This window comes from Dinoponera quadriceps, unplaced genomic scaffold, assembly GCF_001313825.1.
Source record: "Dinoponera quadriceps isolate SergipeBrazil2010 unplaced genomic scaffold, ASM131382v1 scaffold555, whole genome shotgun sequence".
Lineage (NCBI taxonomy): Eukaryota > Metazoa > Arthropoda > Insecta > Hymenoptera > Formicidae > Dinoponera > Dinoponera quadriceps.
In genome coordinates, this window is record NW_014554717.1 from 447,002 (window position 1) to 471,841 (window position 24,840).

At 48.4% G+C, this 24,840-nt stretch overlaps 2 protein-coding genes across 4 annotated transcripts in view; one reads left to right on the forward strand and one right to left on the reverse strand.

Annotated features, from left to right (window-relative positions):
• LOC106741125 (protein dachsous) overlaps nucleotides 1-9,922 on the forward strand; it is a 121,089-nt gene extending 111,167 nt beyond the window's left edge. Inside the window, exons 15-17 of the mRNA XM_014612795.1 lie at nucleotides 3,714-4,010; nucleotides 6,794-7,250; nucleotides 7,606-9,922. Of these exons, the coding sequence (XP_014468281.1) occupies nucleotides 3,714-4,010; nucleotides 6,794-7,250; nucleotides 7,606-9,922 (3,071 nt within the window). The remainder of the gene's footprint in view (nucleotides 1-3,713; nucleotides 4,011-6,793; nucleotides 7,251-7,605) is intronic.
• Nucleotides 9,923-11,598: 1,676 nt separating this feature from the next.
• Nucleotides 11,599-24,488, reverse strand: LOC106741149 (excitatory amino acid transporter). Of its 3 annotated transcripts, none has more exons than XM_014612856.1 (11): nucleotides 23,375-24,488; nucleotides 21,012-21,137; nucleotides 20,694-20,901; nucleotides 19,772-19,814; nucleotides 19,436-19,689; nucleotides 18,727-18,960; nucleotides 16,269-16,463; nucleotides 16,038-16,172; nucleotides 15,285-15,393; nucleotides 15,021-15,139; nucleotides 11,599-14,699 (listed from the first exon to the last, which is right to left on the reverse strand). In XM_014612856.1, the coding sequence occupies exons 1-11, from the start codon at nucleotides 23,547-23,549 to the stop codon at nucleotides 14,651-14,653; spliced, it is 1,647 nt and encodes a 548-aa protein (XP_014468342.1). In that variant the 5' UTR covers nucleotides 23,550-24,488; the 3' UTR covers nucleotides 11,599-14,650. The 3 variants fall into 3 exon arrangements, with proteins under 3 accessions (XP_014468342.1, XP_014468343.1, XP_014468344.1); XM_014612857.1 differs by having other exon boundaries at nucleotides 15,005-15,139; nucleotides 23,375-24,486; XM_014612858.1 differs by lacking the exon at nucleotides 23,375-24,488 and adding an exon at nucleotides 23,097-23,343.
• Nucleotides 24,489-24,840: the final 352 nt, after the last annotated feature.

Sequence of the window (24,840 nt, forward strand, 5' to 3'; positions counted from 1 at the left end):
GGGGGGGGGAGGAGATATAATAGAAGATTCCTCCGTCCCTTTATTGCGCTCGCGTTTTTGTCTTCGTCCCTTTCTTTGCCTTCCCCCCGTTGCTACCGCTGTTGCTGGTGCTGCCACTGCTTCTGCTGCCGCTGCACCTCTCTTCTTCTTGTTCTTCCGAGAACGCTCGACACGAAGGTCGTAAGCACGTACTCGCTCGCCAATGGCGTAATGCGAGATTACTTCCTAATTTGTATCGCCGTGAAATTCTTCGGCCTCGGTGCAAATGAAACCAGCGCCGCGTTCGCGTACGCGACGCGCCGCCCGGCGAAATTAATTTAACGTCGCCGCCCAGAAGAAGAAGCTCCTCGTTCCCGGACGGTATCTCGGGCCGAGCGTGCACCGGGGAAATGTCATTCCGACATGGCCATAGAGGCGCGAGCAAAAAGTCCCACGGGGCCCCGTTTACGAGGTTCTCTGGATGCGCGTCAACACTTCCGATATCCTGCGATCAGTGAGGCGAAATATCTCGTCGGACGTAGCGCGACGGTTTAGCGCGGCTAATGCACCTTCGAGGTGCGCGCATTCAAAACGAATTCGATAGAAATATGAATCACGCGGCCGTAACGCGAGACGTGACGGGATAACGAGCCTGCTCTTCATCCTCTTTAACATCTTCTAACGCCGGGCTTCCTGACCGCCTTTACGATAATCGCAGCCTGCCTGGTTCCTCTATAGTGATTTATGCTGATAAATTGCTAATTGATAGCGCAGCAACGGCGCGGAGTGATTTAACAGAAGTGGTCTATGTTCTCGTTACCGTCACGGCCTTTCTTTGCGTCTTTCCGCGATGGCGATATCGATTATGTTTAATCCGCGCGCGCGTACGAGCTCCCCGGTCGGCTTTTAACGCAGAGCCCCACGTTCGGTCTACGGTAAACGTTTGTAATTACCCCGGTAGGAATAAAGGATGTAATTATCGTCGAAACGTCGGGAGGCGCGGCTTGCCGATGTTGGATGGGCCTCTGCCTCCGCTCCCGTAGGGCCCTTCCGCACGGCCGTATATATACGTTTGTGGGAGGATTTAATCGACAGCGTCGCGATCGAATCTCCGAAAGTGGCACTGACACGAGAAATCGAAACAATGGTGGACCACCGACGCGAGCGTGGGTATTTCCCGTACATGGAGGTTCACGTCGCCGATCCGCGGATGCGTCGCGAATGCGCCGTAATCGGCGGTGGGTAACGAATTAGACGCTCGACGAGCGGCGACGCAAGTTCGCCGTCGCGCTCTTCTTTCAGCGCACAATGACCCTCTGATCGAATATATTTTCCATCGGTCGCTGTGTGACTGAAGGAACCTTTGCAAGTCTCGGTCGAAAAACGCACTGAGGAAAACTCCCATCGGATTAAATGACGTATCATGTCCGATCGGATGATCCAATGAAAGAGTAACAAACGAATCTTTTTCTCAGTGCAACGAAGTGCAAGTAAGAGCGGAGACGCAGACGTTGCTGCGAGTAATTTAACGTTACAAGTATCGCGTGAATTTATTCTCCGCGACAGGTTCGCCGACGCCGCGATGTCTTTCATCTCCCACGAGTTCTGCTTCCGGTTTTCCCAGGTCTTCAAATGGCGAAGACCCGTGAGGCGATAACAGAGTCATGCCGCGCGTGTTTGCCCATAGACGGGGTCGCTCTGGAAACCGATTTACACGACTTTAACGATCTCTCGTGAAATTTACGAGCGGTCGCAGCCGCGTGCCAGCTAGCAGCCCCCGTGCCCCCACGAATGCATCGCGCCCGGTACGGAATAATTCTTTTACTGCCGCAGGTGTTGCTACGCCCGACGTATATCACCCGCCTCGGTCGTGGAATCAAAGTCGAGTCCCTGATGATATACCTCTTCCTAACCACGTATTCCCACATCTTCCGCTCGCCGAGTCTTCGCCTGCCTCGAGAATCCCCTTCGAATCGTTGAAAGCCGTCGGCATGTGCTCGGAGATATTTGTTTATACCCTCCCTCTTGCAAATTATCTTCATATTTTTACAATAGCACCACACTTTCCTCCTATTCTTCGAAATAGGAGAAAGGGGGTGAGACGACGATTTGTTAATTCTTCCAAGCTAATAACAGTTAACGATTCGGTGCCCAACTTATTCGAGGCTTTTAATAATAATAAACGATCTGGCTTCAGTCTCTTCAGTTAACGATAGTAGATAGTATAAGAAATGTATTTTGAATTGGTCATTATTTTTACGTTACTACGAAAATGGGAAAAATCGATCAACCTTAAGGCAGTCACCTTACCCCCTTCCTCTTGCTGGTATCTCCGCAGCGTGGTGAAGACGACGCAATGGACAAGGGCGAGTAGTCAGTTGTTGAAGATAGACAGATCACTGGATCGCGCTCGTACGGCGATCACGATGACTTATGGCATGACGTAAATTCATATTTAAGGACAAATTGCGCCCGAGCGACGATAAATGCGCGCCGCATATGGTAATGCGTGATGCGACACAAGTCAGGCTACACGTCGCGCGCGCGTGCACTTTGTGCCCGCAAATTAGTTCCCGCGTTACGGTTTTCAATTTCTTCTTCGCGTAATGCCCGGACGGCGATATTGTAATTTACTCACACCGCGCCCGTCCGCATCGTCCGCTCGCGAGAATGAGAAGAGCTCATCCGTTCCTTTGGGCGGATTCGTTCGACCGCTTCTTAGCACGGCCAAGATAAAACGATTCGATAGTACGGATCCAATGCATTTTAAGCACGACCCCCTTGGAAGTGTCTTTAACTTCGCGGAAGAGCGCGCCCTGATCCGAAGGCTCGCGTTGCGTATGTATCGCGCGTGATCGTTCCCCGGTGACAAAGTGGCTTCGCGATGAGGACAAAAGGACGAAATCAAAGGGAGACCTTTATGCATGAGAATGCAATTCGTCAGTAGCGACCGCGCGATCAGCAATGTGGGCCGATAAAGCCGTCCTGCGAGAGCTGCGCCCCGATGAGATCCGTAACAGTTTTCTGCGTTTTCTCGCCACGAGCGCGTTTTTCGCGAATTCCGCGCCCTCGCGTTTATCCGATCAGCAACGAGACTCCCGCGCACGCTAATGTATTAGTGGCGCATTTTGTTGTGCTCGAACAATGTTCTCCATTTAGATCTGTGATGAATAATAATCGAGCGACCATTGTTCAATTGTTAGGGCTCCGACGCAATGACGCAGGAATAAGGAATTAAATTTCGGCAATTCAATTATGGACAACCACGCTTCAACTCGCAACAAAGGAAGCTAAGTTTAGGGGGACTGCCGAAATTCTATTCCTTGTATACTTGTGCGCTTGCAGAGCTTAGTAGTCGACTGAAAGTCAACTTTTAAAGTGTCCCAATGATCATCAATATATGTGTGAAAGCCAGTTTGGATCAAGCAATAATGATTAAGAACTGATAATTAATCGATTATCAAGAAAATGATGAACATATTAATGATGACAGCAGAGGTTTATTACAAAATCAAAGTTTTAAAAACACTTTTAAATTATCCTCTTATTCTTATTCTTATTCTCTGTTTCTGTTGTTGTGTTTTTTAATGATTCTTATCCTTCCGACTTCGTCCTTAATTCCTTGCATCTCACTTCTTTTTCCTTATTCCTCATTTCATTGTGTTTCAACCCCTGAACTGTCAGCACAAGTGTTGCAGCACGAATCGCTGAGTCGACACTTTCTCGAATTCCAGGCACCGCCATGGGAACCGTGCTGACCACCATCACGGCGAACGACGTCGACAGTTCGCCGGTGTTGACGTACCGTTTCGGCAACCTGACGAGTCCCGGGCCTTTCAGTATCGACCGCTACGGCGGCAAGGTCGTCCTTAGGAGGCGTCTGGACGCCGAGACCCGGTCCGAGTATACTCTCCAGGTGATCGCCAGCGACGGGATTCACGAGGCTACGACCGACCTCACCGTGCGTGTCACCGATCTCAACGACAACGCGCCGCGATTCGAGCGGGCTGCCTACGTGGCTGTCCTTTCAGGTACGTACAGGCAGGGCACGATGCCCTCGCTCCTCAGCGAGGAACGGGCGAGAGAGGCAGGTAACAGGCCGAATCCGATGGAAACTTTGACGATGATCGGACGCGATCATCGCGCCGGTTATCGCGCAACGCTCGCTCCAGCGGGCAGGTGATAATTCTTTGATTTATTGAGGAACGATCGTTCCCGAGATTGCGCCGCGGCGGTAGCGTGGGATGAAATCGGCGGACGTTGCGTCCGCTCGTCAGCGAGGTTCTCGAGATTCTTCCTCGCGAATCGTTTTGTTGCACCACCGTCCCTTCGGAACAACCGTGAACCTCCCGCTGCTCGTCGCGACGACGACGCCGTTATTAAGCGTCTGCAGTTATCATGAGCGTTGCACGCACGCTACGTCCAAATTATGCCGCGAAAGTATCCACTTTATAAATAATTGTTCGGAGCATCGATGATCCATATTCGACATTCCGTTGCTGTTCACGTTCCCCAGCGCGCTGAATCGAAGATTGCGCGGCGGTCGCGGGTTCACTCGTCGAAATTTATCGAGGAGGTCGCACCGCAGATTTGTTATTGGTCGCTTCACGCGAGTTCTGTCACCCTGTCGTTAGACGATGCCTCAGTGTCAGCGTTCCGTCGAAAAAATCGAACCAGCAGAGGCATAAAGAAATGAGGAAAGAGGGAGGAGGATACAGGCGGGTCCCTCGGCGCGAAATAAACGCGCGTTTAAAAACTGGTTTTTAGTAGACACGCGTTGTCCTGTTGCCCGTGTTCCAAACTCGAATTGACACCGCGCCGAGATAAAGCGCGCGAGAAAGAGCGGCGCGGGTGTGAGGGGGGCGAGAGGAAGAGGGGGATGAAGGGAGAGAGAAAGAGAGAGAAAGAGAGGGGGAGGGAGGGGCAGAAAAAGAAGATAGGGAGCAGGAAGACCGATGAAAAGCTAGCTGCTCGAATGCGGGAGAGAAAAAGATACGGCGTACGCGGAGAAAAAGAGAAGAAGCGGGGAAGAAGAAGGAGAAGAAGAAGAAGAAGAAGAGAAAGAAAGATAAAAAGAAGAGTAGAGGAAGAGAGTGCGAGATCGGCAAGACAGGCGGGAGAGGGTGAGGGAGAGGAGGTACAAGAAGGAATGGCGAGGATGGGGTGGAAGGAGGGCCGAGGAGGATTGCGAACTCCTCGCACATAAATAAACGCGAGGACACCGTTTGCGAGGCAACCGAAAAGCCGCCTTCACTGCAACCGCCGGCCGAGATCGCCGGCTTCGAGGACTCTCGAAACTTATTAAAAATACATAGGCCCGCGCCTAATGGTGCATTTGGGTGGGCGGCGGGGAGGTAGGGCAGCCGGGACGAGGGGGGTGAATTGGCAGGCGGATGTGGGGAAAGGGGAGCTCCCACGGCGACGAGACCGCGAATTTGCATCCTCTTCTCTTTTTCAGCTCGTCCCGCGCTCCGCGTGGCCGCGTGTTCGCGAAAAGCTGTATGGCGTTCCGTTCACGCGGTAGACAGGTGAGGTGGTAGGTTGCAGATACGATCGAGCGCGCGATGAGGTCCCGGCGAAAGTTAATGAAGCATTTGGGGAGGGGAGGGGGTAATGGGATCGTTATAGATGTTCATTAAAAGGCGATAACAATCGGGGCAGATCGAAGGGACTTTGTTGCCCCTTCGCGGCTTTTTCATGAAATCTCGCGAATTTTAATTAAATATAAAAATCGCCCTCGACGAGGGCACTATATTATCCTGCAAATGCAGATCTTCCTCTTCTTCGAGGTATTTATCCCTCCGGCGAAGGAGGACAGGTACGGAGGAGCAATGGAAGGGAGGGAGGGAGAGGGCAACCGGCGGATGAACAATGACGCGAAGATTAGCGAAACTATATTACGTCGGTCGAGAGATGGGATACCGGAGGGAAGGGGAGGGGAGCAACGGGATTAAGGATAATAAAAGAGGGAAATAAGAATTCATCCCGGCGTTCAGATGTCGTGACGCGAGCATGCACGCTCCGCTTCGGCCGTGGTCATACGCACTTCGCAATAATTATACAGTCCTTCTCTCTCTCTCTCTCTCTGTTCACGGTCGTCCTCCTCTTCTCTTCCGAGGATACCCTCGCTCCGGCGATCCCCGAAGGGCCATGTCCTCCAGGTTTATTTCGGATTCTCTTTCGCGCACACGCATCTCGGCCTATATCCTCCTCTGCCTCCTGCACTTTAGGCCGCGGCTTGGCACATTAATGCCGAGTTATCCGGCGATTTGAAACGCATCGAAATGATTTTTGTGTGCGCAACGCGCCATCGAGCCCACGGACCCACGGTACCCGCGCGCGGCGCGATTTATATAACTGGTTATTATTTCATACTTCCGTTCGGCCTGATGTCAAGAAGGCTTATCCTCCTCCTTCGCCGTCCGAAAAAAGGCGTTCGTAATGTCGGTGCTGGTCGGCGGTGGTGGTCGAGGACGCGTCCGCAACAAGAAGACGCGGAGAGAGAGTATTTGAACTCGCGCTCGTGATCTCTCGATCCCTCTTCTCTCCCGCGCTCCTCTTGTTTTCTCTCTCTCTCTCTCTCTTTCTTTTTCGAGTGGTCGGTCTCTCGTGCAATGTACGACTCGATAATCGATCTTGCGAGAGTGCTTCTCGACTACCTGTCATTCATTAATGAATACCATCTCATCTAACTATCAGTCGTGCATAAGTTGGCCGATACAAATATTTTCTCATTGCTCACTCGGGCCGGTGCAGTGGTATCGGTGTACAATGCAACGTGCGAATGTAACGTATTAATTTTCTTCCTCTGCAGAGGGACGAGACGTCCTGCAGGAAATCCTGACGGTGAACGCTACCGACGACGATCTTTCGGAGGAGAACAGCCGGATACGGTATTATCTGCTGCGACCAATCAAGGGTTTTTCGGTACACCCCGCCACCGGAGTCTTGACGGCGAATCGCACAGCGATACCAAGACCGCTGCCGAAGGAATTGGACTTGGTGATCGTCGCGGAGGACTACGGCAAGCCTCCAGCGTCGTCGATGTGCTCGGTGCTTGTGCGACTCAGCAGTTTCAAGAGCGCCCTTCCTGGGCGTGAGCATAAGATCACAGTGAAGGAGAACTCGCCGAAGGGTACGACGTTGATGAGGCTCTCCGAGGTGGACTTACAGCACGGCGCCATCGTTGCGGGCGATGATAGCGGAGTGTTCGAGATATCCAGGGGCAGGTTGATTATCTCGAAGGCGCTCGATCGTGAAACGAAGGATAGGTAAGCACCGTTAGTTTAAATCGAAATTTGATTTTATATGATTTATTATTATTACTATTGTATATTATCATTGGCGAGATAGCTTAGTAACGAAATGTAATTTATTATTATTATATTTCGATTAATATTGCGAGATTATTTTTTTGCAATTTTACTACAATTTTAATCATTATGATTATCTTTGTAATTCTGGCCTTCAGAAAACCAAAATGACAAAAATAATTTCGTGATAAAAAATAATCATAATAATTAAAACTATAACATTGTATGTTAATTGAAAATATTTTACTGACTCTCTCATTTTTCGAATTGTCTGAAAGGTTCTAAAAGTCGTATATGCGCTGATATGCTGCAGGTACATGTTGCAATTAGGCAACAAGGATGAAAATCTGACGACAGGCTCGCTGCTGGGAGACGAGCCGGTGATGGTGATGATTATCGTGGAGGACGTGAACGACAATTACCCACGCTTCCTGGAAGATCTGTATGAAGTATCGATCAAGGAAGACGCTCCGCGCGGAACTACCGTTGCTATCTTGCGCGCCAAGGACGACGATCTGGCTGACAGCCCGGCGGCCACATTGGTGTACGGTATCACCTCGGGCAACGATGGCGGCCTCTTCCGCGTCGAGAAGACTACCGGCGCTGTTTTGGTGAATTCCACTCTCGACTGCGACCTGGAACCCGAGGTCCACAATCTCGTGATGATGGCGTGCGACAGCGACCCGGTGTCGCCTCTCTGCGCGCTCGCCAGGCTGCGCGTCCACTTGGAGGACGTGAACGACAACTCGCCCAAGTTCCCCGTCTCCGAGTACCTCGGCTTCGTCGGCGAGAACGAGCCGAGCGGCACCAACGTCTTCTCCGCGCGTGCCTCAGATCTGGATCGAGGTATCTTCGGCTCGTTGAACTACTCCATCGTCTCCGCCGCCGCGACCGGCTTCTCCGACATCGACGACAGCTGGAAGCTGTTCGCGGTCGACGAGAAGTCAGGCAGCGTCACCACCCGCGCCGTGTTCGATTACGAGCAACGGAATCGGTACGCCTTCACTTTGCGCGCCACGGACATGGGTGGCCGTGCCGCGGCGGTTCGTGTCAGGGTGGAGATCGAGTCGAGGGACGAGTTCCACCCGCAGTTCACCGAGAAGACCTACCGGTTTGTGATAAGAAACAGCGGCCAGGTGTTGCCCGGCACGGTGATCGGTCACGTGACGGCGACCGACCGCGACAAGGGACCCGACGGTCGGGTCGTCTACCAGCTTGCGTCTCAGCATCCTTACTTCAAACTGAATCGCACCACTGGTGCGTTGATCGTGAAGCAAAAGTTGATACACGTCGACATGGACGTGGAAGGCTCGTCGAAGCTGATGGTGACCGCGAGTTCGGGCAGGCAAAGATCCTTGTCCAACATAACGACCGTGGAGATCACTCTGATGGAGGACGACGAGCCGAACGGAGCCAGAGGAGCCACCGCTCTGGACATCGGATCGAACATGGCAGTGGCCACCGGCGGAGGCTTGGCCGATTGGGCCCTGGGTCTGCTGATCGCCGTGCTCCTCCTCGTGCTCGCCTTCGGCACGATCTTCCTCTACTTTCACATTCGTAACCGCCGTCACAAGAAACCCGGCTCGAAGCCGGGTCTGAACGGCGAGAACAACGCCACCGCGTCCAACAGCTACGTGGACCCGAGCGCGTTCGACACGATCCCGATCAGGAGCGTGGCCGGGGTCGGCGCGAGCGGAAACGGCAGCTCCGCGAGCGCCGGGGGAACAGGTGGGGGCGCCTCCTGCCAGTTCGCTCCTCCGAAGTACGACGAGATACCGCCGTACGGAACGTCCGGCCAATCCGGGCAGCAGCAGGCCACCTCCGAGCTCTCCGGAAGCGATCAGTCAGGCTCCTCCGGCAGGGGTTCCGCCGAAGACGACGGAGAGGACGAGGAGATCAGGATGATCAACGAGGGTCAGCAGACTGGCGATTCCGCGAGCGACCTCTCAGTTCACAATACTCAGGAATATTTAGCGAGACTGGGCATCGTGGATCCACCGGCTGGCACACCCCGAAGACCGCCCGAAGCTCTGCCCCTGGATAGTCTGCACCTGTTCGAGGACGAAGCCAGCACCGAGGCGGATATCGCGACCCTGATCTACGGAAAGATCGGCGAAGCCGGACGACCTACTTCCGGACTGGAGGTGCCGGGCGGACCGTCGATGAACGGCTCGCTCAGCTCCATCGTACACAGCGAGGAGGAGCTCACCGGCTCGTACAACTGGGACTACCTGTTGGACTGGGGACCGCAGTACCAGCCGTTGGCTCACGTATTCAGCGAGATCGCCAGGTTGAAGGACGACGCCGCGAGCGTGCAGAGCGGAAACTCCGGCAGCAGCGGCAAGACCAAGTCTGTACATAAAGCACCGCCTCCGCCGTTGCTCACGTCCGTCGCGCCAAGGTCATTGGCAGCGCCCGCACTGGCCAGGGGCATCTTACCGAGGTCGCCGATCAGCCACGACGCCTCTACCTTCCCCTCCGCCGCCCTGAGCCCGAGTTTCTCGCCGTCGCTCTCACCATTAGCCACGAGAAGTCCCAGCATCAGCCCTCTCGTGCCGCCCGCCACGCAGAGATCCAGTCAAAGTGCCAACCGAGGAATACCCGTTACCGACGCCGAGCTTAGGATTTGAGGACATTCGCGTATTCCGGCGTATCGCGATCGCCGTGTATACAAGTTCTAGTGTTAATGACGTGTGATGACTCGCCGGGGGAGCGATACCGGTAAGTTGCTGGCGGCACCTCGTGGCCGCCGCCTCGTGTACGCGCGTATTCCTGTTGATACTCGTTCAGGCGCGTCTCATGTCACGAATATAGCTCTCTCTCTCTCTCTCTCTCTCTCTCTCTTTGTCAGACTGTGCGTAAACAACGTGATGCGCGGGGGTATGGTGTTAACGAGTGATTTTAATTTAGGAGTTTCAATTTGACTGACCGTCGGAAGGAGCGACGGCCGAATCGTTCATCTGCTGCGCAAGCGCTACCTTCCCGCGATTAATCGTCACTGTGTAATTAATTCATCAATTATGAACATTATAGATAGTCTCAATTCACCGCGACGAATGATGGGATTAATACGTCTCACTCTCAGAGATGGGCGATACATGTACGACTGATGAATCGATGTTACATTCTTTATTCCTTCTTTTTTATTTATGTTGTTCAATGATCAATTATCTTCTCAATAGTTTAGCAGGAGTATGTATCTTTTTTCTTTTTCATCTAAATTGTCTATGTTTGGAGCCTGTCCCGCTCGTGTTTTCATTTCTCAATAATCTATCCATTTCTCAATCGTTTACGCTGGAAAAAAAGAGAGATCATATATGAAATTTGCCCATATATGACTATATATAATCATATATGTCAACAACGAGAAAATACTTGTTGTTTGCAAATTATATGCAAATACAATCGAAGTAAATGCTTTTGGCTACTTGTGCTTCTGACGGCACATGATATCGACATTTAACGAAATGACATAACATCATTTTTTTTCGCATAGACAGATGATCATATATGTAACCGCATAGATGGGCAAAATTCACATATGATTTTATATAATTATACAAAATTATACATAATATATACAATAATTTTTTCCCGGGTTACTCTCCACAGATCAAGAGTATTTGTGAGAAGAGGTAAAAAATTAATCGATTAATGATTTTCGATATTCTGGACGCCGATTCTTTACTTCAATGTCGCCCTATCTCACTCATGAGCGAAGGTGGTGTGCGGGAAAGCGGCGGTTGCGTGTTTCGACAATTCCGTGTTAATATACAATACGGACGCGCCACTGATTCCGATTGCGATTAATAGCCGAGCCGAAGGAAGAAATACTTCTTTTTGGAGCGTATTGTAAATATCCGCCGGATGCGACGACGTATAGTCATTAAGTAGCATTGTAAATAACAATTCACGAGAAATAGCGACGTTGTCATAATCAAAAGGATAGACTGCCCTTACGTAAACGGAAGCTCAATGGTCGCGCCGTGTTCATCGAGACGCGTGGATACATGTATATATTACAGTAATCTAATTTTATAAGTCGAATCTATCTCTCTCTCTCCGTCACGTGTTAATGCTACATGACGAGCACGGCGATATCATTGGAGCGGAAGGAAAACCTGCGCTGCCACGAGCGAACTGATCACACCAGATTTCGTGGCGGCGCGTCTCTAAAAAGCAACTCTGTCTTCGTTTATTAATTGTTATGTCCGCCCTTATCCCCCGAGCGCGATCTCGATGTAACGGGGGATGGAATCTCAGCCAGGCGCATATACATACGCACTGAAAGAAAAAAAAAAATATATATATATAAATGTATGTCTCATATTTTGTATAAATCGCTCTCTGTACAAAGATTCCCGAGCTGAGGGCCCTCCGCGACGTGGGCTTGAAATAAATGAATTTTCTAGGATATTTTTAGTTTTCTCTCTAGGCCATCCCGACCCTCCTTCTCACTTGTGGTATTAATTTATGAATTAATTTAATCAACGGTCTTCACACACACACACATCTGCGGCGGTCTGCAATGCCTCATCCGGTAAGGAATTAGGAAGTGACAGGGATTTAATGAAAAAGGCGAGATATTTCCACGTATAAACTTGCATCTTGTTATACAACACGTTGAGCCTTATAAGTATATTAACACGTATTCATCGGATTATTTTGATAAGTTTATCCCTTCTCTCCTCCGCTCGTTTTACCCCCGCAACCGGTGCAGTCAATATCTCACTTTCTTAACGTTCGGGGGTGAAACGTGCCGAGTGAAAACGGGAGCACCCGATATATCACTCGAAAGAATGGCAGGGTATTCCAAACAAAATCGAAAATCTATGATAATAAAAAAGAAGTATAATTTATGTGTGTATGTGTGTGTGTGTGTGTGTGTGTGTTTACATAAGTAAAATTGAATGAAGAGTATCCATCGTTAATTAATTGTAATTGTCCTTCTGTTCTTACAAGTATCAACTAAATGTTCTCTCAACTATTAGTTCCTATTTTTTGCATTGCTTTAGTCGTCAAGTGTCTCACTTCGATGTTTCAAATATAAATGCCATCCATGCGTTTACGAAATCTAGTCCTTAAGTTTACGTTTACTGGAACGTATCCTTAACAGCAATTGCATTGAATAATTCTTACGCTAGCGTAAAATATTTTTCCATTCGCTTCCCTCTTTGTTTCCCTCTTAACAACAGAAACTTGTCTTTCTCGCGAACATATTCTTCCGAACAAATTAACAGAGAAAATTTGAACAACGTGTCAGAACCCATACTGATGAATGAACATTAATCGTTACAACGAACGCTAATAATGCTATGTACTCGAATAGTTTGTACATTTAAACAGTCTCTACGATGTAACACGTATCGACCTACCTACCTAGTGCCTAGAATCAGCGAAACCTTTAATAGGAGGATCGTTTACCAATTACGTTATGTCTAGCAAAACGATATTATTATATTGTGTGTCCAGTCTTGTTGCCGCTCGACGACGAGTCGCGCTTATTTTTTATTTCTCATTCTCTTCGTAGATCGGATACGTATGGCCTCTCGCATACGATCGAAACACAGATTTTGTCTTGTTCTAAGCTACTTGAGTGGACAACATTATACTGGAAGGTATATTACTCTACGGCAGGGAATATTAGTCGAAAAGGCGCGACGAGACAGAGTCTCTCACCCTCGCCCTTTCGTCGACGAAAACACGAACATTATCGGTAATTTCGAAAACGCGCTTCCCGTACAATTTCTAAAGGAAAATCTCTTCTTCAATATTCTTATGAAAATGTCTTATTAAAATTTCTTATTAAACGGGCGTGGAGAACGCAGTCTCTTCGGGTCGATTTTGACACGTTGGGGACAGAATCAGGATTCCAGGCTTCCGTCTCGACGAGCGCCCTTTCGTCAACAAACACACGTGTCTTTCAAAAGCGGGGCACGTAAAAGTTTCTCTACGCAGTTCAGTTTCTGCCCATATAATGGTCCGATAGTTATACATAGTTTCTCGATATGACTTTTAAAAACTATTTCAAGTCCCGCGTCCGCTCGTAAGTCTTCTTCTTCTTCTTCTTTTCTTACCGTATTTTTCGCGTGTGGTTAACATTGATCCCCGCAGAAACGTGCATTGTCGACGCGTGAGTCGTGTCTCAATTTCCCTCCCTCGACTTGGATTGCGATCAGTGACGGCGATACGCGATACGAAGTACGAGTGGTCTTTGGTCGTGTGTAATCTAAATACAGTGTTACATTAATACGTACGAGGATGTAATCGAATGTACTCGCGTCGTGTCTTCTAGATATGTAGATACGCACGCAGCTATCTAACAGTGTTATCACATCGAGTTCTTTTACCAACCCGGCCGTGTCGTAAAAAATTTGTCATCGGTAGAAACTGGTATCCGTCGCGTCACTGAAAACAGTCGTGTGCTCGATCCACGATGTGCGGGGGACCTAGGACGTTTCTAAATACATCGAAAAAGCGCCAGTAATTGGAATCAGCGCCGACACACACACATTGACGCACCCCGGCGCACGAGGGTGTACCCGAAAAACGAACTTAAGAAAATCTTTACTTTCATCGCGCCTGTCCTGTGATTGGCGCATTGAAATAAGGCACCACATTCGACGCTGTTTACGCGATCGATCGTAGAAACGATCACTGATTCTTACCGGAGCGCGATCGAATCGGTGATCACGGTGGTTTTCTTTTTCCTTTTTGCTACTTTGTGAGACTTCGTCCTACGATCATCTATCGTCTATTTAACGTTCGAGTCGGCCTGGTCGAATTAGCATCCCTTCAATTTCAGTCTGTGTAATTTTTCCTGCGGGTCGTTGGACGACTCGTGCCTCGACTCTTCAAATTACATTTCGACAACGTCGAGCGTAGTTAACGACGCGCGGCAGCGAAATGATCACCGCGTGTCCTCCATGAAAAAGCACCCTTCTCTCGAGCTTGTGGAAGTCTCGCCCGGAGCTTTTAAAGTACGTATATCGTTTCTTATTGCTGTATTTGCATTCCACGTGCATAACGCGTTCTTCATTTATTGACTTTGGATTTCTTCGTGTCGCACTCTGGCGATCTTGAGAGTTCTCTCTCTCTCTCTCTCTCTCTTTCTCTTGGTTTTCGAACTATAGAACTCCTTCGCGGAAGATCCATACCAACTTCGGAAATTATCAGAACGAGGAGAAGCAGAGGAACTAAACGCGCCGTTGACGCAACCTATGTACCCTTTTTTGATCCTCGATGAACAGGCCGTTGTTCCATCGTTCAATGCGCTCGAGTGGCTCGCAGAGTCGAGATTATTTCATCGTTGATGGGACTTCACGGTGGTTGAACTATTCTGCGAGGCTAACCACTAGTCAAACGGTCTCCTCCGTCACGCTCCGCGACATGTGCAACGCTCCGAGGCTGAAACGAAAGAGGGAACGATCTGAAGAATAATTTCGTTTGCTCACTTTGAAGATCGGACATCAGAAAAACCGCAAGCACGTGTCGTTTCTTCTAAGATTGTTCCCAACGACGAAGAGCGCAAAAAAACGGATGCAACAATTACGAAAACGCGCACTTTTTTCCTCGCACTCACGGTCTCCTCGCGATGTCGAACCTTCACTTTGCTTATCGATTTGCAAGTAAGCCGGTGATGAGCTAAGCGATGTTATCAGTGACAACAATGTGATCTAGTACGATCGAACAAAGTGATAGCCTAGCCCTACCAACAAGTGTGTTTACTTGGCGATCCCTGTTATCCGTGCGTCGTCCTGCATCTCGACAACGACGGTGTCAGGATCAGGTACCCTGTTGGCGGAAATGCATCCATTGGCGATGGTGGTTGGCAGCACCGTCTCTGACTAAAATCAATGAGTTATTGCGTATTCTTGTAACACATCGACGTCGAAAGTTCAAGCGGAAGGGATTATTAAACGTACGGTACGTACACAACAGGTTGCAAAGTGCGCATTCAATTATGACAAGCTGTTAATTAATATATTTTACTTGATAGGCTGCTGCGTCCAACGCCATTAATTCTTGTCTGGACAGTTGCTCGACCACAGCAGCGGCGTAACAGTCTCCCAGCATATTGTTGGTGGTTCTTATCCGATCTCTGGTTACATGAAACGTATCGTAAAGCGTTTTATCTTATCGTAAAAAAAAATGATTCGACTTAAAGCAGAGAAGAAGGTGGTATGATGGTCCTTGTAAATATTATGGCTTCTCTTAATATTTCCATTATTAGATGGCGAATTCTGGTGATTACTTATTACGAATCGTTTATTCAGTAGCTTGTCGTTATGTAATGGCGTTAATATATCAATATATTACAAAAGCCGGCGCTTATTATAACGCATTTTTTATTTTTGAGCAGTTAGAAGAGTTTTTAAGGTACATCTTAGCATTTAATTATACATACTTCCTCGTTATTCTTAAACTTGAGTGTATTAACACGAATATATATATATATATATATACATTTGAGTGTTTTGCTCGTTATTTAACGTTTCAGTCAGTTGTACACATTTCGATTTATGCAAAGTTAAACAGTAGCGTAACACTTTGACGAATGTAATCGTTCAGTTCTCACTTTAAAATACAGATTGTTGTACAAAGTTGTTGTACAAAATGTGAATGGGATGACTATAATACTACTTTCTAATATTCTACCCGGTTATTTTTCACACGGGATTCGACGCGACAAGACAATTCTCTTTGGAGTATGTATTATTGCGTGTACGGACGGTGTGTACTTACACGAACCAATCGATGGCGAACAAGAGGGATACGTCGTTAACGGGAGCATCTATGGCGCTTAGGACGACCAACAGCAGGACGAGTGCAGCGCTAGGTACCGAGGCCGATGATACGGAAGCAGCGGTGGACGTCAGACTTCACAGAGCGAGACAAAAGATGGTGAATTACGTCACGTACAACGGAGAGAGAAACGATTGGATTATTCTAGCAAAGCTAGCTGATCCATCTTACATGACGGTGATGATCTCCCCGAAGCCCAGGAAGATGCCGTTCATTTGGGCGATGAATATGCTAGCGACTGCGACGAAGAGCGCGGTACCGTCCATGTTAATATTGCAACCGATCGGCAGGACGAATCTGGTGACTCTAGGGTCGACTTTGAGCTTCTCGGTCATCAGACGAAAAGTCACAGGAAGCGCGGCAGCCCTGTACAAAGCTGCGTTAGCAAAGATCGGGCAAGGCATGCTGCCGTAGTAGAAGAAAGTTGCATTCCACGTCGCCTGTTGCCGCAGTAGTAAGTGGTCATTCTGGCATAAACTTATATACAGGTGAGATGTATATCAGTGGCGTGACTCAGTGACTCAGTCTCTCAGATGCAATTTGAGTAATGAAGAGAAACGTTTTGTACAATCAAACAGGAAATACAGTGATTTGCAGAGAATCGACGTACGAATGAAGGGAGGATAGTTGTCCGAATTCGGATGTGTATATATATATATATGTATGTATATATATATGTATATCGATTACGTTAATTGTGGAAAAGATCTGCGAATAGTAGAAAGGGGTGCCAGCAACAGCCAGAATGACCGTGAGAAAGAGAACAACCTGAAAAGTAAGCGGAATTAGCTCAGACGACACCGCCCTGGTATCAGCCGAACCGCATGGCCTGCAAGATCCTACAACAAACAATCGTATGGTACCTTCATGATGCGGCCATCAATTACTTACCAAGGGCTACCCTCGGTCTTTCAACCACCTGCAAAAGGCCGCGTGCAGTGCGTGTTCTAATACATCATCATGATTATACAGTCTCTGTTCAGATACACTGAGAACAGTTTCTCTCAGTCACAGTGTACGCACAGTTGTGTACGCTCTCTTCTGGAAACAGTTAATCCACAGAGAAAACAGATTGAGTTAGATGTGACTATATAGACCTAGCCGGGAATCATAAACGATACATATAAGCACTGTGAACAAAACAACAAAAGGGAAGCGAGAGGTGATCGAGAAATATGCGGGACCGGGAAGTGCGGGATTGAGTTTGGACGATTGCTCTCGTTAAATCAGAGGATTCTTCTATCGTCTCTAACGTTGATGATGTTGAATGAATGTTTTCGTGTTTATGGAGGACGAAAGAAAAACGAGGGACCTCGCAACGGGGGACGGCTGGTAATGCGAACTGAAAAAATGATCGTTGCTTCGCGTGACTCTCAGAAATGAATTATATCAAGAAAGAAATGATCGCACGTTGTTCACAGCAGTACAGCCGGTCATCGACGTCCTCGTCGTACCTGCAAGAGTAGCGAGAGCTCGACACGAGCAACCAATATTTTTTCAGTTCCCTCTCTTTTCTCTCTTTTTTTTTTTACAGAACAGTGTGTACTTAAATTTACTTGAATAATCATACGGCTCGACTTGAAAGCCTCCTTTGGCGCGGAATTTCCTCCCTCCTCCTTCGCCGTCGCGAAGGGAAAAGTTCGGAGATTCCCTGTTCACGAGTCACCTAGCAGGCTTCCACGCCGCGAATCAGTCCAGGTAACACGGAGTCAGCAGATGGCCGGTTTGGTGAACATCCGGTTAGTTCCACACTCTCGCGACCACGCGATCGTATTCTCGATATCGCTTTGCGATCTTTCACGACACGACTACTGTCGCGACGACGAAATTCCGCTCGCGTTACCACCAGGATCGTGGCAACGTTCTTCGGAAGTTCGCGTTCAACTCGGCAATCGGGAACCGGAAGTATCAGCATCCTAAGTGCTACCCGGAACTGCATACCTCTCTCCCTTTCTTTCTCTTTTTCTCTTTCTCATGGGGCATGGCGAGCTCTCCTCGCGAAAACATTAAAGAGATTGTCAGATGTGACGAAGGAGGGTAACTGGGATAATTGGAAATTGGCCAGCTTTCCACAACGTGTTTCCCTCTCTTTCTATCTTCCTCTCTCTCTCTCTGTGTGAAATGTAAATTTTGTCAAGTACAAATCATTTGACAATTTCATGGCGACAGAAGTCGTGTAAGGCTGGCTCTGATGGTTCGGGAGGGATAACGGGACCGTGGCCTCGCAAAGCCTCCACACAGCTGGCTGAAACATATTGTCTCTATCAATCGATTTGATCTCGGTACATGTCTCCCATTGTCACGTATCACTCGTTGTCTCTATTTCCCGTCTGTGTTACGACGTCGAATGTTTTGGAATCAACTATCATCGGCACTATTCAATCGCGAGACAGACCAGCTCCATTTCGCACAAGCATAGAGGGAGAAAGGCTTCGTATACTCGTGAATAAGAAGAAGAAGAGGAGGGAAAGGAGGAGGCGTAGACGGAACGTGTCCGCGGGAATGCGACCGACGAGGAAACGGAGCTACGAGGTCAGATAGTACGATCACAACGTTGACCGAGGCCCTGTGAGGCAGGCGAAATGGATTCTCTCAAGGTCGGGCTCAGGTTCGAAGATCGACGACTCACGTTGATGCCATGGCGAAGGCGGTGAGGGTACCCTGGGCCAGGCCGGCGTAGAATTTAAAGGGGTTCTTTCTAACGAAGGCCATATATATCAGTTGCATGATCACCAGCTGATAGAGAAAGACACCGATCGCGATCGTGACGATGAACCACGCCAGCTGCGACATCACCAGTACCAGGTCGTCCACGCCGAGTATTTTGCCCGCTATCACGGAGGTGATGCCCACCGGTGTCATCCTGGAAGCGAGACCTCCCTCTCCGTCTCTGTCGACTATCGACCGTGATGAATCCAGGATTGGGGAAAGTTGTCACTTTTGAAAAGCAGCCCGTCGTCGTTACTCGTATGTGTTACTCATTGAAAGAAAGTAACTTATTTCCGTTATTCAAGAAGTAAGTAATGAGTCGTTGAAACTTCCGTTAATCTGTTCGGTTTCGGATAAATTTACAAGTTTCGGGAATTTTCTTCTCTTAAGATTCGTTTCTTGATTCATTCCATTTTCATGTATTCTACGCAAAGCAACGATAAAAGTAACTGATTGTATCCGATACCTAAGAAATGCAATTGCGTCATCGTTATTAACGAAACAAATATATCATCGTTACCAAGCAGTTACTGCAAAAAGTGGCTTGTAATAACGATAACGGAACCCGAGTAACGCGTCACTTCCCAACCCTGGATGAATCATACGAGGCATCGTCTCCGATTACTCACCACATGACCGTCGAGACCATTCGCATGATTACTTCGAACACAGCCTTGAAGAAGTCTATCACGACCTGACCTTTCTCGCCTAACGTTCCCAGAAACGTGCCGAAGACCAGGCAGAAGAAAACTATGCCTAGAGTGTTTGTGCCACTTCTGTACTGTATCACTCTTATCAGCTCCTCGTCTCCCAGAACTTCACTCGGCAGCCGGTCGGTGACGTTTTGGAACGGTTGCTTCTTCGGGACGTATACTGTGTGTGCCTGGAAGGAAATCATTATTTCACAGGCGAAAACGAATCTCCCGATTTCGATCGCGGCCGGAAAGATCAGCCAGCGTCCTCACCTGTTGGAAAGCCGCTTGAAACAGATTGTCCGGGAACATGTTTCTGCAAAGGTAATTCATTTAGAATTGCAAATATCCAACATATTAAACACGCGAAACACTTTTTCATCACAGCGAGCAACAACTGTGTATTTTGAACGACGCATTTTTTCCGTGGCCTTCGTTTTATCCGTAAACCTTAAGCACCTATCAAGCCGCGTTACGCGCATCGCAAGCTACAGGCGATTTTTCAAGTAAAAGCGATCTTGGCCGATCTTATACCGCGTTACTGAAGCGAACACTTGTTAAATAGTTTCCGATAATGAGCCACCGTGCCCTGTCTTTTTAATCCGACGGTGGAAGACCCGTGTGTACGTCAGACATTGCGCTGCTTAAACGGAGTTTTTGAGTGCGCTTCGTGTGAATAAAACACGCAAGCCCCGATCGATAAGCATTTATTTTCGTCTCAACGACTGGTATCCGCGATCACCGTGAATTCCGTTTAGCGGGTTTCACGGCTCGCGAAACTTATGACCTTAATCCGTTTTAGATAACTATGCTGGTGTGGGTAGGCAGGCATATATTAAATCAATATTATTTCAATGTCGTATCTTCGTTGTGCACGCTAATCTAGACATTTCGGTATCGGGGAAGTCGCAGAAGAAGGGTCCCATCGTATTGTCTGTGACAAATTTCCGATATTCTGTCTGAGACGACGATTCCTGCCGGCAAAGTGTCTCTGAACGACTAACTTGCCGGGTTAATTGAGCGGAATTTACTCCTCATTAGCGTTGTTTTCTTATCGTATGCCGCGACCTTCGCGCCTCGCTATCACCTCCCCGTTTTTGATGGGAAAATTCCCCCCGAGCGAGCCTATGTACATTATCAATATTGACAGAATCGATGGCGAACGTTCGACAAGATATCACAGAACATAATTTACCTTCCCAGATCGAGTAGGCTGTCGAGTATGTTAACGGCCCTCGCGTGATGCGACGTGCCGATCGATTCCCTGATGCCAGGATTACCGGGATGAATAACGAGGACTAAGGCTACCCCAAGGACAGCGTTGAGCAAGGACGTCAGTATGAAGTACACCAGAGTACGAACGGCGATCATCCCGTTCATCCTGGCATTCAGACTCGCTGAACCTGGAAAAGCATGCGAAAAGCGCATGAGGCGCACGTCCGGCACCCGCAGTCCGGCCCCGGCGTACGTGCGCACGCATCACGTGTCGCGCGTCGTGAAAACAGAAACTCACCCGATATAAGGCTGGCGATTACCAGAGGTAAGATCATCAGTTTCAATAACCTCATAAACAGCTCTCCCGGGTAGCTGATCAGCATCACCGCGTCGGCTCCGAGATCCAGGGGACGCAGGCCGAACCCTGTGGAGAGACGTCGCAAAATCAATTGGCGATTCTACGTCACTGCGACTCTCCCGGTGGCGTGTAACGCGCTCGGCAGATTCTACGGAAGGCTCGGCCTTGAACTATATTTAAACTGACTTTTCATTTAAACGCGAAGAAAAGCCAGCGCCGTTTCGCGATAAGGTGAAGGTTTGATCAATTCCTGTTGCACGAGGTCAGTTCGGTTGGAATGTGCGGCCTGACACATACAGACACGCACGGTACGACGAGCGCTCCGTTGGTATTGATGATCGAGAAGATGACGTCTGTCGCGTAATCTGGGATCTCTCGTTTAACGGAAGGATATGAATGAAAGGTTGGATTTAGACCCAAACGCTGACCCTATCGAGCGTCTTTTAAATTATTACAACGCCGTCAGTGCTTCTATTTGTAGCGGAGTATCTATAGACGTTACACGCTCGCTTGTCAACCACCGAATCAAGCTGACGGAGGCGGAGATTCGCGTTGACACGTGATATCGTGCGCTGAATTCAATTAGTGTCATTGCCGGTCGTGGAAATTATTCTTACATGTTACGTTTCAGCCGCGTAGCGTGAAATATATATACGAATTCCGTTAAATGTGTTTCATCGAAGCGATTTTCGCGTCGCTAAACGCACGCGATCGATTCCTTCCCAAGGAAACCCTTGGCCGATGATTGACACCTTTTAACGAGATAATGGTGCACGTATTTACATAACCAGTGATAATTTCGCAACTGGTTCGGTGTGCTGGTGTACGCATAAAATCGATTTGTGTAAAAGTTTGCGGCGCGTTATATATTGTGAGACATAAAATACTTTGAGTTGTATCTCTCATGTAGGATTTTCATGGGCGTTTGATGTGCTACAAACCGCTTCGAATGTGAGAGAGGCAAAGAGAGAAAGAGAGAGAGAGAGATTAATTTCTCTGCAGGAATTTCAAGTTATGTATAAAAGGGTAAGATTATTTTTCAGCGCGGATTTTATTTCTGTATATCTTTTAAAAGTATGACCTCGATGATATTTCAAAGTAATGTGAGTTGGTGTGTCTCGCAGAAATATCGGCTGCCTGATTTCATAATCACGAAATGACGTCATAATGGCTGAAAGTGACATCTGAGAAGCCCCTGGCGTTAACTATTCGCGCATAAGTATTCCCGACAGTTATATCGACTTATGTGTCATCATTGTCTCTAGACATCTCTTTGTCTGACTGTGAAAATGCAGTATCTATTTCTGATCGATAACATTAGTAATTAATAAGTTTAACATTCATTTGCATTTTAATTGTATCTTTCTGATATATCATGATAGAAAATTTAAAAAATAATACTTGTAATTTTGTAAAACTATGATATCGTAAATACGTGTACAAAATAATAAGGATTATCAATTTTATTTGCCCTTAACATGTTTCTAGATTATAAGGGAAAAGGCATTACATGCTGTAGTTGAGATCAAACAGTTTGTAAAACGTTTTAAAATCGCGAAACGTGGCGATCTACGTGGCGTTGTCTGTTGTAATAACATAATATAATTTCGATCGATAAGTACAAAACAAATACAGTTAATACAGTTAATATAGTTATAGTAGAGATATTAAAATGAATTCTTCCATAGAATTTTTATGAACATACATGGATGACAAAAAAATAATCAATGGTTGAAATGACAAGAGCAGACAATTCGTGAGCATGAAGTAAAATCAGATAAAAAAAATCGAATGCAAGGGTGAAACTATGTAGAGAAGATTGCGTGTGCGATATCTCGGTCGCCACAGGAATTATCTGCAGATGACGCTCATCACTTGTAGTTGACTCATAAAGCCGACGATAGATCGAAATGATAAGCTCAAAAAGCATATCTCTTCGTACTATAAATTTGGTATCACAGGAATCTCCCTCTCCCTCCCTCTCTCTCAATCTCATTAAGTATTTGCAACCCAATATCCATTTACCTTATCGTATCTTTCGACGTCGCGTAACGCACGTAGCAATAACTGATTGTACGAGGTGATTCACAGATAGCAGCCCGTATCATCGATCATTCCAACGTTCTTTTCTTGCAATGAAATAATGTTGCGAAATAATCTCTCTCCCTCGTGCATTTGAGGAGACTCCGAATTGAATATTTACTCCCGTTCCTTTGTATCCGATAAGTTGGTCCAAAGTTGCGACTTTAGCACCACGCGAGAAAGACGGAGCGAGCCGGAAGCATCCCTCCCATCGTACTCACCGAGGATTACACCGAAGAGCACGCCGGATAGAGTAACCATGAGCAGGAGATTCTCCCGCATCCACTTTCTGGTGTCGGCGGTCACCTTGCGGGGACCCTGAGAGGCCGAGACGTCCTGCCCGCCCATCTTGGCGAACAGGTATTCGGAAAATCGGGCAGAGGACTTCTCTTCCATCTCACCGGGCCGCCAGCAAGCGGCGTACCAGGAGCGAGAACCGGTTCCGTACAAGTAGGCCGATCCTCCCGCCGATACCCCCAAACTCCCTTCTCGCGATCTCTCGCGGCTAACGGCGGGGCCCCGGCAACACCACGACGACGACGGGTTGCCGTTTTGGGGATGTTTCGGTAAATCCGTGCGGAAGGACCAATCACTCACGCCTACCAGACGTTGTAGTAGCCTGGCGGCCTTGCGGGTGCCTATTAGCTCGATCGTGGTACCGGGTAAGGATTGGACCACCTTGTTAGCGACGGTGATAACGATTGGTGGCTCTCAAGGGTCTCTCGCGGGGCGGCTTAATCTCCTCCCGTCGGCTTGTCTGACCTTGTATATATATGTATGCGATATTCCACGTCGAGAGTGCGGAATCGACGGAACGTATGGCCGAGGATTCGTGTGTTCCTCTAGTTTAGAAAGCGGAGAAGGCCAACGAGGAGTCTCCCGGTCTGCGGAGGGGTCTGGCTTGCGAGAGGGAGAGAGAGAGATTTCCTCGTGACGCGAAGTAACTGGCTTCTTGGTCCGGGAGCCGAACGTACGCGCTGTTGCACAAGGTCAGTTACCCGAGGAGAACCGCTGGCATCGGAGAGGCGCGAGGATACCACCCGCCTTCTTGGCGCACTTCGCTTCGTGAAACTGAGACGTCCCGGGGGGAACAGGACGACGCGCGGAACCGACGTCTCGGCGAAACCACGTCGATGATGATGACGGCGAAGAGTGCAATGGACTGGTCTGGCGAGTGTTGCTGATGAACTAAGCGTGCGCGTGGACTTTCGACGCGTTCCTCGCGAACTATGAGCCCCGACTGCTTGCTTACCGGCGGGCATTGCCGTATTGATTTGCCAGTGTCTCTCCATTTACACCCCCGAGCGTCCCTCGTTCTCCAGCCTGGAGACGGTAACGTACGCTTGCGCAAACTCCGGCGGTTAAGTCGGTCGCCAGAACGTGGATATGCACTACGCTGTTGCTGCGCGGTTGTGCATTGCAAAGGGGGAAGCGAGACGATCAGGGGAGAGAGGGGATCAAGGGGCGATGGCAAGGGGGATGGGGCATTTCGACGTGAGAAAGAAGCGCACGAGAGACAGAGAGAGAGAGAGAGAGAGAGGAGAAAAGCGAGGACGCGCGGCGAAGGGCAACTGCGAAAAAGCTCCTCCTCAACCTTCGCAAAACGCATTATCCGAAGACTTCTTAGATAGATGAAATGCTGTTTCTCACGTTATAATCCGCACCATAGATCCATCGTATACACCAT